The sequence below is a fragment of the Copadichromis virginalis genome, linkage group LG14, assembly GCF_057382275.1.
Source record: "Copadichromis virginalis isolate Kocher_CV1m ecotype Utaka linkage group LG14, C_Virginalis_male_GT1.1, whole genome shotgun sequence".
NCBI lineage: Eukaryota > Metazoa > Chordata > Actinopteri > Cichliformes > Cichlidae > Copadichromis > Copadichromis virginalis.
This window is the reverse complement of record NC_140631.1, coordinates 32,030,262-32,044,126: the sequence shown is the minus strand read 5'-3', so window position 1 is coordinate 32,044,126 and position 13,865 is coordinate 32,030,262. Positions and strand designations below refer to the sequence as shown.

Here is a 13,865-nt window from a genome sequence, read left to right as displayed (position 1 = left end):
ACGGGGAGGACGTATCATAGCCCCCGGTACACTACCAACCTGTTCATGTGGCTAACTACTTTTCCCCACTCAATGACACACTCACAGGAGATCAGACTCTAGGAATTGGCGATTCTGTTTTAAGACATGTTGGCTAAGGGTAAATGCAAATTCAGTAAAATATTAAAAATCAACAAAAATCGACTTAAATGTTAAAAAAGTCACAAAGAAAGAACAATACAGTATCCTCATGAGCACCGAAGAGTAAAACATAAACATTAGGTCTCTCTCTTCCGAGTCTCTGTTAGTACATGAATTAATAATTGATCAACAAATCGATTTACTCTGCCTTACAGAAACCTGGTTACAGCAGGATGATTATGTTAGTTTAAATGAATCAACACTCCTGAGTCTCATTTACCATCAAAATCCTCGAGGCACAGGCTGGGGGAAGGTATGCCTGCAATTTTCCACACCAGCTTATTAATTAACCAAAGACCAAGACATACTTTTAACTCATTTGAAAGCCTGATGCTTAGCCTTGTCCACCTCAGCTGTAAAACTCAAAAAAACAGTCGTATTTGTTATCTTCTATTGTCCACCTGGGCCTTACACAGAGTTTCTGTCTGATTTTTCTGAGTTTTTAACTGATTTAGTGCTCTGTTCAAATAAAATAATTATTATGGGTGATATCCATGTAAATGTTACAAATGACAGTCTCAATCAACGTGGTATTTAATATTTTATTAGATTCAATTGGCTTCCCTCAAAAGGTGAAAAAATTGACGAAAAGCACCGTTGAGCAAAGTATTCCTTTAACGTCAACTAGGAATGACTTAATGAATTTATTCACAAATCAAATTTTAACAATTAGAGAAAAAATTACTCATAATGATCTCACAGATCTAACATTATCTACACATACTTTGAGTACCATTTGTATTTATTTAGTCTTTTTTTCCAATTGACCTTTCTGAGTTAACATAAGTAATTACTTCCTCCAAACCATCAACATGTCTTATAGACCCCATTCTTACAAGACTGCTGAAAGACTGTTGCCTATGTACTTCAGGCCTTCAAGCTGGCAGTAGTTAAACTTAAAAAGCCGTTACTTAAAAAGCCATCTCTTGACCCTGTGGTTTTAGATGTTTATAGGCCAATTTCTAACCTTTCATTTCAAAAATTGTCAAACAGCTAATAGATCATATGCAGACAAATGGCTTATTTGAAGAGTTTCAATCAGGTTTCAGAGCTCATCAAAATACAGAAACGCCTTTAGATAAGTCCCAAAAAATTGATTCTGATCATCTGGACGTAGCATCTCAGTGGGAGAAACGTTTCGTCACTCATCCAAGTGACATCTTCAGTTTCAGATGACCCAACCTCATAAACAGTACCTTTGCACAATGACTGAAACCAGCCCACTGAATGAAAAAAATGGGCTGTGAGGTCAGCTCCTGGATTATTACTATCCAAACTGGCATGACCAAAGATCAACAACCGCTGAACAAAGACCATCGCTGAACCAATTTTACAATGCTGTGATTGCAGCCATTTGCTAACTCACTTTTAGTGAATTTTACAAATGATCTTCTTGGCCCCTGACAGTAGTCAGTCTAGCTTATCCTGCTAGACCTCAGCGTTCGATAATGTTGACCATAATATTCTATTAGAGCGATTAGAACATGCTGTAGGTATTACAGGTACTGCACTGAAGTGGCATGTATCATATCGATCAAATAGCATCCAATTGTTCTGTAGTTTCTGTGCCAGGACCAGTTTACATGCTTCCCTTAGGCAGTATCATCAGAAGGCATAGGATGAATTTTCACTGCTATGCAGATGACACCCAACTTTATCTATGCATGAAGCCAGATAACACACCAATTAGTTTGATGTGTGTTAGAAAAATGTCTTAAAGGCATACAGACCTGGATGACCTCCAATTTTCTGTTTCTAAATTCACAAAAAACTGAGGTTATTGTACTCGGCCCTAAAATTCCTAGAAATATGGTATCTAACCAGATACTTACTCTGGATGGCATTGCTTTGGCCTCCAGTAACACTGTGAGGAACCGTGGAGTCATTTTTAACTAGGATATTTCCCTTAACTTGGAGATCCCTAAAAAAGACATCCACCTTGGTCCCTAATGGACATAAATGTCCATTCCCCAAAAAGTGCAATAAAAATCTTATGTATTAATATTTTTTTCCACTTTAAATTGGTCAGTCTTTTAAAACTACTTCTCCCTGAAATATTCATATAAAGTTTTAATTATATTTTCGTTGTTTTAACCCTTTAAATCCCAGTTGTATTACACGAGCGCCCTGTTTTTTTTAGCCCAAAAAACAAAAAAACTAAATATTTTCCAAAAAAAACATTTGAAGTAATATTTGATTGTTATTATAATTAGGCCTTTAGATGGTCCAAAGATTGGCACCAAAATTCATTTTGACCTGCCATTATTTTTTTTGCAGGAGCACATTAAAAAAAAAAATGCATCCACCTTTAAGCCTATGTCCATTCCCCAAAATGTGCAATAAAAATATTAAATATTAATTTTTTTTCACTTTAAATTGGTCAGTCTTTTAAAACTACTTCTCCTTGAAATATTCATGTCAAGTTTTAATTACATTTCGCGGATTTTAACCCTTTATATCCCGGTTTCGTCACATGAGCGCACTGCTTTTTTTGCCCCAAAAAACATAAAACTTGAATATTTTCCAAAAAAAACATTTGAGGTAATATTCAATTGTTATTATAATTAGGCCTTTAGATGGACTAAAGATTGGCACCAACATTCATTTCAATCGCCTTTTATTTTTTTTTTCAGGACCAGAAAATGGTCTCCAGGCGGCAAATGCTCCTCCTCTAGGCCGAAATAAGTGCATCTTGCCGGGGTAAGTCGCGACGATTACCGGGGCACGATCACCGGGGACCCCTTTTTCCAGCATACACGCCCGATACCACGTGACAACAAATACGTCATTTCCTGTTGACTAAAAAAAAAAATGCACCCTCTCATGGTCCTAGGGACCAAAAAATGGTCCCGCCCGATCAGCGGGCGAAGCCGCTGCTGCACGCCGGAGATGAGGCTTCATTTCCGGCAGGTCTGTCCAAGCAGCCCGCTGTTTTCCAGCAGAGGTCAAATGTGAAGCAAGGGCGCCACCCGGTGGACAAATAAAAAAATTACAACTCTAAGGCCTGTAGTCCAAAACGAAACCTAAGCTGGAAACCTGACGATCCCTTTGACCGTAATTTTTCTGGCGTGAAAAATAGCGTTTATAATGGGTTTCAATGTGGACATTTTTGTCCAAAGGGACTAAGGTGGATGCATTTCTGTAGCTTAGCCATTTTAGGCTAATTCAATGAATTTACACCACAATTATAAAATATAATTAAAAAGAAATTTCTTTGACAAATTTGGCTATATTCCACTCAACACAGTGAAAATGGTTTAAAATTAAAAATGCAAAAGACAATAAATGTCCCTAAGGACCTCTGAGGGCCCTTAATGTACATTTTAAACAAATATGTAGGACTGCTTTTTTTCCATTTGCACAGTATCTCTAAAATTAGAAATATCCTGTCTCAGAGTGATGCTGAAAAACTAGTTGATGCATTTATTACTTTTAGGCTGGATTAGTGTAATTCATTATTATCAGGAAGTCCTAAAAACTTCCTGAAAAGCCTTCAGTTAATCTAAACTGCTGCAGCAAGAGTACTGACAGGGACTAAAAGAGAGAGCATATTTCTCCTATACTGGCTTCCCTTCATTGGCTCCCTGTTAAATCCAGAATTGAATTAAAAAATCCTGCTCCTCACATACAAGGTCTTAAATAATCAGGCCCCATCTTATCTTAATGATGTCATAGTATTGTATCCTTGCATTAGAGCACTTCGCTCTCAGACCACAGGCTTACTTGTGGTTCCTAGAGTATTTAAAAGGTGAATGGGAGCCTTCAGTTTTCAGGCCTTTCTTCTGTGGAATATGGGAGACAGACACGATCTCTACTTTTAAGATTAGGCTTAAAACTCCTTTTTGCTAAAGCATATAGTTAGGGCTGGATCAGGTGACTCTGAATCCTCCCTTAGCTATCCTGCAACAGGTGTAAGCTGCTCTCTTCCACAGCATGTCTTTTATCCTGTTTTCCTTCTCTCACCCCACCTGGTCGCGGTCCCTGAGCCTGGATCTGGTGGAGGTTTCTTCCTGTTAGAAGGGAGTTTTTCCTTACCACTGTCACCACTTTGCTTGATCATAGGGGGTCATTGTATTGTTGGGGTTTTTTCTCTGTATGTATTAGGGTCTACCTTAAAATATAAAGCACCTTAAGGCGACTGTTGTTGCGATTTCGTTCTGTATAAATAAAATTGAATTGAATTAAAAGAATTTGTTCATCTTGAGTGCAAATAGCAACAAGGAAAAGTATCATTTTGATGCATTGATTACATATATTTGTTTTACCGTTTATTTCACTGCTGGTTTCTTACAGGTGAACGTTCTTGCACTGTGTATCTGTGCACGTGAAGCTTATCAGTCAATGAAAGAGAGAAATGTGGACGATGGGCACATCATAAACATAAACAGGTGCAGTTTTATTTTACTGATGGACAGTGATGGGTATGCTTGTGCAGTTTACACAAACATCTTATAATTCAGTCATTCTTTTGGCAACTCTGCACAATGGACTTTTCTCACAGCACACATTGTATCTCCCCCTTTAAGAACCCTACTATAGCCAATGAGTGTTTTTATTACTGGTAGGTCCAATAAAAATAAATACCAGACTGCTGTGTCAATAACAATATATTAGAACCAAAAGGGACATCTTCATATTGCTTTCATTGGCCAGCTAGCAGTTCAGAACTAAAAGATTTTTGAGTTTACTATGAAAATCATCAAGAAAAATGAAACCAAATCTAATTGCCAGAACCGAGAAATGTTTTGCTTTTTTTAAATCTCAAAACACAAGTACCTTCCTGGTTATACATTATATAGAAACCTTTAAATTACAGCACAACAGCATAGTGATGCAGTGGTTAACACTGTTATCTCACAACTTATCTCACAAATCCAGCATCTGGCCAGTGTCTTTCTCTGTGTAGTTTGCATCTTCTCCCTGTGTCTGCAGGAGTTCTCACCTTCCCACATAGTCCAAAGACATGCAGTAAGTTGGGTTAGTTTAGTTGAACTGTGTCTGTGTCTCTGTGTCCTGTGACAGACTTGGGACCTGTCTGTGCTGTACCTGAGGCTCCTGGACCCTGAATTAGATAAGCAAAAGAAAACAGGTGGATGTTAAACGATATAGAAACTGTTGCCATTGTTGTTATAACACTTGTAAATATCCTCTGTTGCAGTGTGTGCGGCCATCAAGTGTTTCCTAATGCTGACGGACATTTCTACACCGCCACCAAGTATGCTGTAACTGCACTGACTGAGGGCCTGAGGAAGGAGCTGCGTGCAGAAAACACTCATATCCGGGCCACAGTAAGCTTTTGAAAGACACTGTAACCAGCTCCAAAGTACCTTTAACACTAATGTCAGCTGTTATGAGATGCACACAGAGTACTTCTTGAAGAATCCTCATTAATAATGTCATTTTGCAGAGCATTTCTCCTGGCTTTGTGGAGACAGAATTTGTGTCACGCCTCTACAGAGATAATTCTGATAAAGCAGCTGCAGTATACACTGATTATAAGGTAAAATCATTATTCCTTCATTTCCTACAATCGCTACAGTATTGTTGATATGATTACTATTAAAATTTCATTAAGCACTTTTCACTTCTTTGATAGTCTCTGGAAGCAAAAGACCTCGTCCATGCCGTCACATATGTGCTCAGTGCCCCTCCTCATGTTCAGGTTTGAGATTTTCTCTCATTTTCCTCTTTTTTGTGACCTTTTGAACTTTTCTATAGAAAAGTTCAAAAGGTCACAATGACAATGACTAAACTGCTGATATTTAAAATGGAAAATATATTTTCCATTTTAAATATCAGCAGTTTAGTCATAAGAAAACATAAGATAACATTCATCTATCTTTTCTTTCAGATTGGGGAGATTTTGCTTGAAAGTCTGTAGCAGGTGTCATGCAACTTGGCCTTGAGACCCATCCCAATCTTTACATCAAAGTAGTGTGACCGGCTCTCCTTACTTCTCAACACTGTCAGATTGTAATCAATTCACAGAAGGATAAAATAAAGGAAACTCATCCAGCTGTTTTCTGTCTAATTGTCTTCTTATCAAAGGTCCCTGTGGTACCTTTTTACAAGCGTCCTACTGGCCAGCAAGGAATGCCCATGAAAACACTTTAATTAATGACAGCTTCCTTCTTATTGTAACAGATCTCAGTTGCTGGATAGTATTTAAGCTCTAAGAGTGTTTTTACTGTTAAGCAGATGTTCATTTCAGCAGGTTAGAACCTTAGCTGGTTTGGGGGGGGGGGGGGGGTGTCATGGAGCAACCGTACAAGTCATAAGGGCCTAAAGACTGATGAACAAAGGTCACTTACCAATGTATGTTCTCCAACCAGTTGGTGAATGGTTGCTGGAAGTTGTTGGCAGTCACTAGGTAAAATTCGTGGCAAGGAGGTATATGGTGCTGTACTAAAACCTCTGTGTGGATCCTTTGTATGGTAGCAGATTTCTACACTCTCCGGGAGTTTGTGTGGATGATGCAAATATGTCTACAAGCACTCACCAAATTGCTGAGTGTCTTGACACTTTGACACTGCTCCGCAAGCACAATGCTCCATTGTCAAGGATGCAATAGAGAACTGTTTGCTAGTGTTCATTTTTGGCTCTAATAAACAATACATTTGGTGTAAATAAACAAACGCAGGTATCTGAGAGAGTAAGCTTTTAAAGGAGCTATCATGTCAATATAAAACTTTGACTACCAAGAAAACATAAGTTTGACTTAAAAAACTGGCAGCAGTGTCAAAGTTCTGGCCACCTTGGTGTTTTGGTCCCTTTCAAGTGTGACTTGACCAAAGAGCAATAGATTCTGGCCATGACCAATGTTCCCTCTAATTTTTCATGTGTCTGAGCGACCACACAAACTCCCTGAGCGGTCCCTTGGACCACTGTGAGCAACATTAGACGTGTGCACTGTGGTTATGCCAGCATCGAATCCATCCAAGGTTTATTAAAATAATCAAATTACAGCATTTACATTTATGTTAGACTACTATTAATTAACTGCTTTAGCCCACTTACAATGAAAATTAAAAAAAAAAAATCTTGTTCATGACCTGTGTAGTATGTTAACACTTTTGGAAGTAAAAATAACTTGAATTCCAATTTTGAAAACAAAACTTTTTTTTTTTTTTTTATAAAGCTCTGACTTGAATTATGAGTATGGGTCTGTGTTCTGGGAGAGAGTCCTGTAACTCTGTCTGCAAAATACAGTATATAATGACCAATGTTGGACAATTAACAATTAAATGTTGGACAATTTATTTTTTTAAATAAACATTTCAAACTATTTACAGAACAATCAGCTGTTCTGCATTAAATCTGATGCCACACAAATTATTTGTGTCACTCCAAAAAATAATTTCTGTCCACTATGAGATAAAAGAGAACAACAGCCTGATACCTGCAGGCCTGACAACAGGAGATGTATCACTCCTGTAACACCTGTAACATTCAGCAGTCGCCTCATTGTTCTGACACACAAAACAAAACTATTGACTACACTACACACTAACTACACAAGATTTGCGCTAAACGTCGCAAATCTCTCACGTCTAAAAACACCGCCGTCACTCCTAAAACTTCCCCCTTCCTAAACAACTAAATGCCATGTTGCTTTATCATTTTTTGATTGGTCGACATGGTACATTTTTCAACCAATAGCAATAGGGGTTTTTTTTTGGTGTTGTTTTTGCTCACAGGCGGAGAGTGCTTTTGAGGTTTTCTTTATAAAACACAGTTTTTACTGTTTCTTCCCGCAGTAAATATAAACAACGATAGTATTGACTATGTGCACGTTAGCATATGCTACTTCCGGTGCGGAAACTCCTGTGGGGAGCTTTGCTTCCGGTGTCCTATTCGCGCCTGGTTTACGGTCCAAAACAAGTTAAGCAAATGAATCAAGTGGCGATTTACATTTCTATAGATGTCTTGGGCATTTACCCAATATATCTGTAAATGATGTTCATCGACTTGTCGATATTTTTCCCCTGCGCCTCAGAGCAAAAGAGAAAAGGGATTCAAATGTTATATTTCTCAGCTGTCCCTCGTTTATCGTGGGTGTTATGTTCTAAAAATAACCAGCAATAGGTGAAATCAAGTAGCCAATTTTATTTTTTGACAGTGCAAAACGTTTGGTGGACATGGTGGACATACAGTACTGCACCTCAGAGTCACACTGCTAGCGATCAATGCAGCGATTCTGTACTGTACAGGAGAGACGTCACGGAGGAGATCGTCTGCAGCGATCAGGACGCAGAACAAAATGTGATGTAAAAAAAAAAAAACATGCAAACTTGCACTAAAAAAATCCGTGAAACAGCGAGGTGAAAGGTGAACCGCGTTACAGCGAGGGACCGCTGTAATTTTGAAGGTAAGTCACAACATACCCTTCATAAATACTAATGTATAGAAACCGTTACCAGCAATCATTCATTTTTTGTGTGGCTTTTTTCACGGTTTGTTAACATGCCGTGTAGGCGTGTACTTGACTAGCTGATATCGACATAACGGGGGAAACATCTGGTTTGACTATTCTTCAGCTGTAGTTTGAATGCTGAACATTTGCCTGTTTAAATCATAAGACCAGTGACTATACAGAGATGTGCTTCTGAATGTGGACGATGTGTCTTCTGCTGCAGTAATGCAGTTCTGCTTGTGTTGAGTGATGTAAACAACTGATCGATCTAAACGCTTTAAACGTCAAAATTGATCATTAGATTTTTTATGACACAACAGCGGTGAGTGTTCCCACCTTCTCCTCTTTGTAACTTTCCGTTTTCGAGTTTTGGACATGATTTTGGAGTATATCTTCGCAGTAGCGATTGACCGCAAAGTAAAGCTACCGGAAATGCACTACCCCACATCCGGTCTCAAACCAGGAAGTTAGCATTGTCTCGTGCACATAGTCAATTCAGGAAGAAAACCAAACATTGCATATTTTTTTTTTATCATAACTCCAGTTTTACTTGGCCTATCAACACAATTTAAAAACTGGTATAAAGTTCACACTTTTTCTGTCAGTTGTTCCGTCTGTCCTGCTCACATCTCCAATGGTTGTACAGGTTGTCATTAACGTGGCTTCACTCCACATCAGCCACGCTGCTTTGCTAGCTAAAACACCGGTGTCGTCACATAAGGACGCTGTCATAGCCTGTCAATGACGTTCATTAGCTGCGTATATATATGAATGTGAATCGCATCATTGGCTGGACTATGGGATAAGGTGGCATCGTTCTAATCCCATACGGGATCAGCCAGTCACTTTCTGACTAACACTGCAAAACAGAATTGTTAAAGTATTTGTTTTAAGTTCAATTCAGGTTAGATTTTTTTTTGGTGCACAACGCAGATTTTCTGTGCGCAGAGACCGTGCCAGCAGTGCACAATTGCGCACGCACGCAGCTTAGAGGGAACATTGGCCAGGACTGTACTATGACCATAGCTGGACTGGCCATCAGGCATACCGGGCATTTGGCATCAGGCCGATGGTGATTTTTCATTTTTATGGGCCGGTGATTTTTTTCTTTTCTTTTCTTTTTATTTTTTTGTAACGGTAGAAACAATGAAAGGTGGTGCATTGGCCAGATGCTGGTCGATGTGTAAAAATAACTCAGTTGTTTGGTGGCGGCTATGGCGGAGCTTCCACAGAGGCCAGCATGTGGATGAGGGAAGGGGAGGCAGGAGAAGGAGAGACAAGTGTCAGGTGAACTGAACTTAGAGTAAGAAGTTATGACCTGCAGTCAGTCTGGGTCAGATATAAACCAAGTTTAGGTGGAGTTTATTTTCGTTCTGCTGACTTTTTACAGTCAGTGACAATAACTCGTACTGCGTACTAGCTAGCATGACAGAGTTTCTATACAGCTGGGTGGGTGCTATGATGTTACTGATGTAGCTTGCCATCGCCAGTGTGTGAATGGGTGAATGACTGAATGTAGTGTGAAGCGCTTTGGGGTCCTTAGGGACTAGAAAAGCGCTATACAAATGCAGGCCATTTACCATTTACCATTTACTGATAGTGAACTTTATTTTATTCATAAGGTTAGTTAGTAGAGTTGCCAACCGTCCTGTAAAAATTAAATCGTCCCGCATTCAGAGAAAATTTTGTGTTGAGCTGAAAAGGAACAGTTTGTCCCAGACTTCAGCTACAATAGAAAAAGACACAAAGCTGGAGTTATTCTGTCGTTAAGCTGCACAGTTGCCTCTTCTCCTCTCATTCTCTCCCCCTCTCTCTGTTGTTGCTACTTCAATCATGAAACTGACCAATGATCAGCTGATCGGCTTTTCTCTCTTGCTTGTTTATCTCCCACTTTGCGCCAGAAAGCGGAAACCGGCGGATGTCGTGCTAAACAACAGCAGCAAGTTTAAGATCAGCTGTTGTTAGAATTTATTTAATATTACTTTCTAGTATCAGCTAATGTTTGCTGGCGCCACAGCTGTAAAAGCTGCTGGTCATGATGTCGGTTTGGATATCCTGGTGAGAGGGAAACATGAAGATGAAACCAGGAGATGTCCTTACTGAATCAGAGCTGAACTGTTTCTGAGAGACACATAACACCAGGATCCTTTTCTAAGTAGCTTACAGCTGGTAACTGTGCAGGGGTGGCTCTAGCAAAGTTTTGCCAGGGGGCCAGGTAGGGCATTAACAGGGAAAGGGGGGCACAAAGAAATACTTTTCTTTCTTATTCTCATTTAAAACATCTAGCTCTTATTAAATAGTTATCTGAATCTGGGGCAGGGATAGCTCAGTAGGTAGAGTGGTGGCCCCATGATCGGAAGGTCGGGGGTTCGATTCCCCTGAACAGCTGAGCAAGATACCATCCCTACACACTGCTCCCTGGGCGCCCAATGGCTGCCCACTGCTTCACTGAGTGAATGGGTTAAAGGCAGAGAGGACTTTCCACACGGGGATCAATAAAGTACACTTTCTGAATCTTACGACCAAAGTTTTTATCTGACGTAAAATGTATAGAAACCATACATTTTTTTTGTCCCAGTCCAGCCCTGACTATGACCTCTAGTGATTAATATTGCAAAGGAAGAACAGTAGGATGCAAAAGTTTGGGCAACCTTGTTAATAGTCATTATTTTCCTGTATAAATCGTTGGTTGTTACAATAAAAAATGTCAGTTAAATATATCATATAGGAGACACACACAGTGACATTTGAGAAGTGAAATGAAGTTTACTGGATTTACAGAAAGTGTGCAATAATTGTTTAAACAAAATCAGGCAGGTGCATAAATTTGGGCACCACAAAAAAAAAAAAAGAAATGAAATCAATATTTAGTAGATCCGCCTTTTGCAGAAGTTACAGCCTCTAAACGCTTCCTGTAGGTTCCAGTGAGAGTCTGGATTGTAGTTGAAGGTATTTTGGACCATTCCTCTTTACAAAACATCTCTAGTTCATTCAGGTTTGATGGCTTCTGAGCAAGGACAGCTCTCTTTAACTCACACCACAGATTTTCAATAATATTTAGGTCTGGGGACTGAGATGGCCATTCCAGAACATTGTACTTGTTCCTCTGCATGAATGCCTTAGTGGATTTTGAGCAGTGTTTCGGGTCGTTGTCTTGTTGAAAGATCCAGACCCACCGCAGCTTCAGCTTTGTCACTGATACCTGGACATTGGTCTCCAGAATCTGCTGATACTGAGTGGAATCCATGTGTCCCTCAACTTTGACAAGATTCCCAGTCCCTGCACTGGCTACACAGCCCCACAGCATGATGGAACCACCACCATATTTTACTGTAGGTAGCAGGTGTTTTTCTTGGAATGCCGTGTTCTTTTTCCTCCATGCATAACACCCCTTGTTATGCCCAAATAACTCAATTTTTGTTTCATCAGTCCACAGCACCTTATTCCACAATGAAGCTGACTTGTCCAAATGTGCTTTAGCATACCCCAAGCGGCTCTGTTTGTTCCTAACTGTGGAAACAGACAGCTTAAATCTGTGAGACAGCTTTCTGTATCTTTCCCCTAAACCATGATGGTGAACAATCTTTGTCTTCAGGTCATTTGAGAGTTGTTTTGAGACCCCCATGTTGCTACTCTTCAGAGAAAATTAAAAGAGGAGGGAAACTTACAATTGACCCCCTTAAATGCTCTTTCTCATTATTGGATTCACCTGTGTATGTAGGTCAGGGGTCACTGAGCTTACCAAGCCAATTTGAGTTCCAATAATTAGTTCTAAAGGTTTTGGAATCAAGAAAATGACAGCAGTGCCCAAATTTATGCACCTGCCTGATTTTGTTTAAACAATTATTGCACACTTTCTGTAAATCCAATAAACTTCATTTCACTTCTCCAATATCGCTGTGTGTGTCTCCTATATGATATATTTAACTGACATTTTTTTACTGTAACAACCAACGATTTATACAGGAAAATAATGACTATTAACAAGGTTGCCCAAACCTTTGCATCCCACTGTAAAAGCAGAGCTGTGAAATGCACAATAGTGATGACCTTCATTGGTGTGTTTTCTTGGGACATTTTGTGCTCTTCATTAACAACCAGCCATGGTTTAAATTCCATACATCAGTATGTCCATGTTTATACCAGTGTTATCTTATTATGAGTAAACTGCTTGTGTTTAAAATGCAATTAAAGGGAAAGTTCAATAAGCCACAGTAAAAAGCATGAAACAAGATAAAATCTGAAATCTGAACATGCAGAGAGGCGCTGAGCACATATTGTGATGACACTAACAACATCTATTTCTTTCAGAGGCAATCAGAGAAGAGAAAGCATGTGTGTTGGTCTACAAACAAACTTGATATTTCTTTTATCCACACGTGTTCTTTAAAGAGAAATCCTATTTAAAATACTCCAACTGCTGCTACTAATATACTGCCACAAATAATAATAACAATAATAATAATAAAATTAATAATAATGAAGTTTTTTCTGCTGTGTCATGCTGAGATGAGACCAAGAAACTGGGATGGCAGCCAGTTTATGTTTATATGTTACTATAAAACCGGTGAGTTGCAATTCATCATCCATTATAACTCTGTAAACCTGACTCTGTGTAAAAGTTCATTTCTATCAGTTGGTGCACAAAAATGGCCGTTTAAAGTTTTAATTGTTAAAACAGGGTTTCTGTATCCAATATAATAACAATGTTTGGTGTAGTTTTTTATTTTACAAAAAAACCTCAAAAAAACAAAACAAAACCTTTCATGATTAAAAATTCAACTTCCTCAGAAGTTCTTAATTTGCGAGTCACAATTCTGGTATAAAGTATTACCAAATCACGCCTTCTTTCCTTCTTGGTTGTTGAGCTATGAAATGCTGATGACCTCCACAAGTTTTTCATTTGTCCAAAATGGAAGGACTCATCCTAAAAAAGCATTTCCCCCTGAAAGTTAAATGTCTCTTTGCTGCTGTATAGAGCATGACTGAGGAATTATTGATTCTTCCCATATTGTCTCTAATCTTAGCGAGGAAATCCTTGACAGAGGCCGAATGGTCACAAATACTTAATATTATACAGAATGTTACAAATTAATTAGCTCACTCACTTCAGTTTTTATTGTGGCAGTCATGTCAAGGTAGTTGTCCCCGGCAGAATTTGTTTCCCCTGCGTTGAGAGCACAGGCTTGGTTGTCCAAATCACAGACAAACAATATAAACACCAAAAAAATTGCTTCTTTTACATGCCTGAATGTGCACAAAATAGGTTTAA

The 13,865-nt window shown here is 39.0% G+C and overlaps 1 protein-coding gene and 1 long non-coding RNA gene across 2 annotated transcripts in view; one reads left to right on the top strand and one right to left on the bottom strand.

Moving 5' to 3' along the window:
- Positions 1-6,201, top strand: part of LOC146694334 (dehydrogenase/reductase SDR family member 11-like) — a 122,514-nt gene extending 116,313 nt beyond the window's left edge. The window contains exons 3-7 of the mRNA XM_085430501.1: positions 4,474-4,568; positions 5,339-5,468; positions 5,588-5,680; positions 5,777-5,842; positions 6,032-6,201. Coding sequence (XP_085286627.1) covers positions 4,474-4,568; positions 5,339-5,468; positions 5,588-5,680; positions 5,777-5,842; positions 6,032-6,061 — 414 coding nt within the window. The 3' untranslated portion in view covers positions 6,062-6,201. The remainder of the gene's footprint in view (positions 1-4,473; positions 4,569-5,338; positions 5,469-5,587; positions 5,681-5,776; positions 5,843-6,031) is intronic.
- Positions 5,154-13,784, bottom strand: LOC146694333 (uncharacterized). The gene is made up of 2 exons (XR_014914883.1): positions 13,702-13,784; positions 5,154-5,242 (listed from the first exon to the last, which is right to left on the bottom strand). It is a non-coding gene; the product is annotated as an uncharacterized LOC146694333 (long non-coding RNA).
- Between the last annotated feature and the right edge of the window lie 81 nt (positions 13,785-13,865).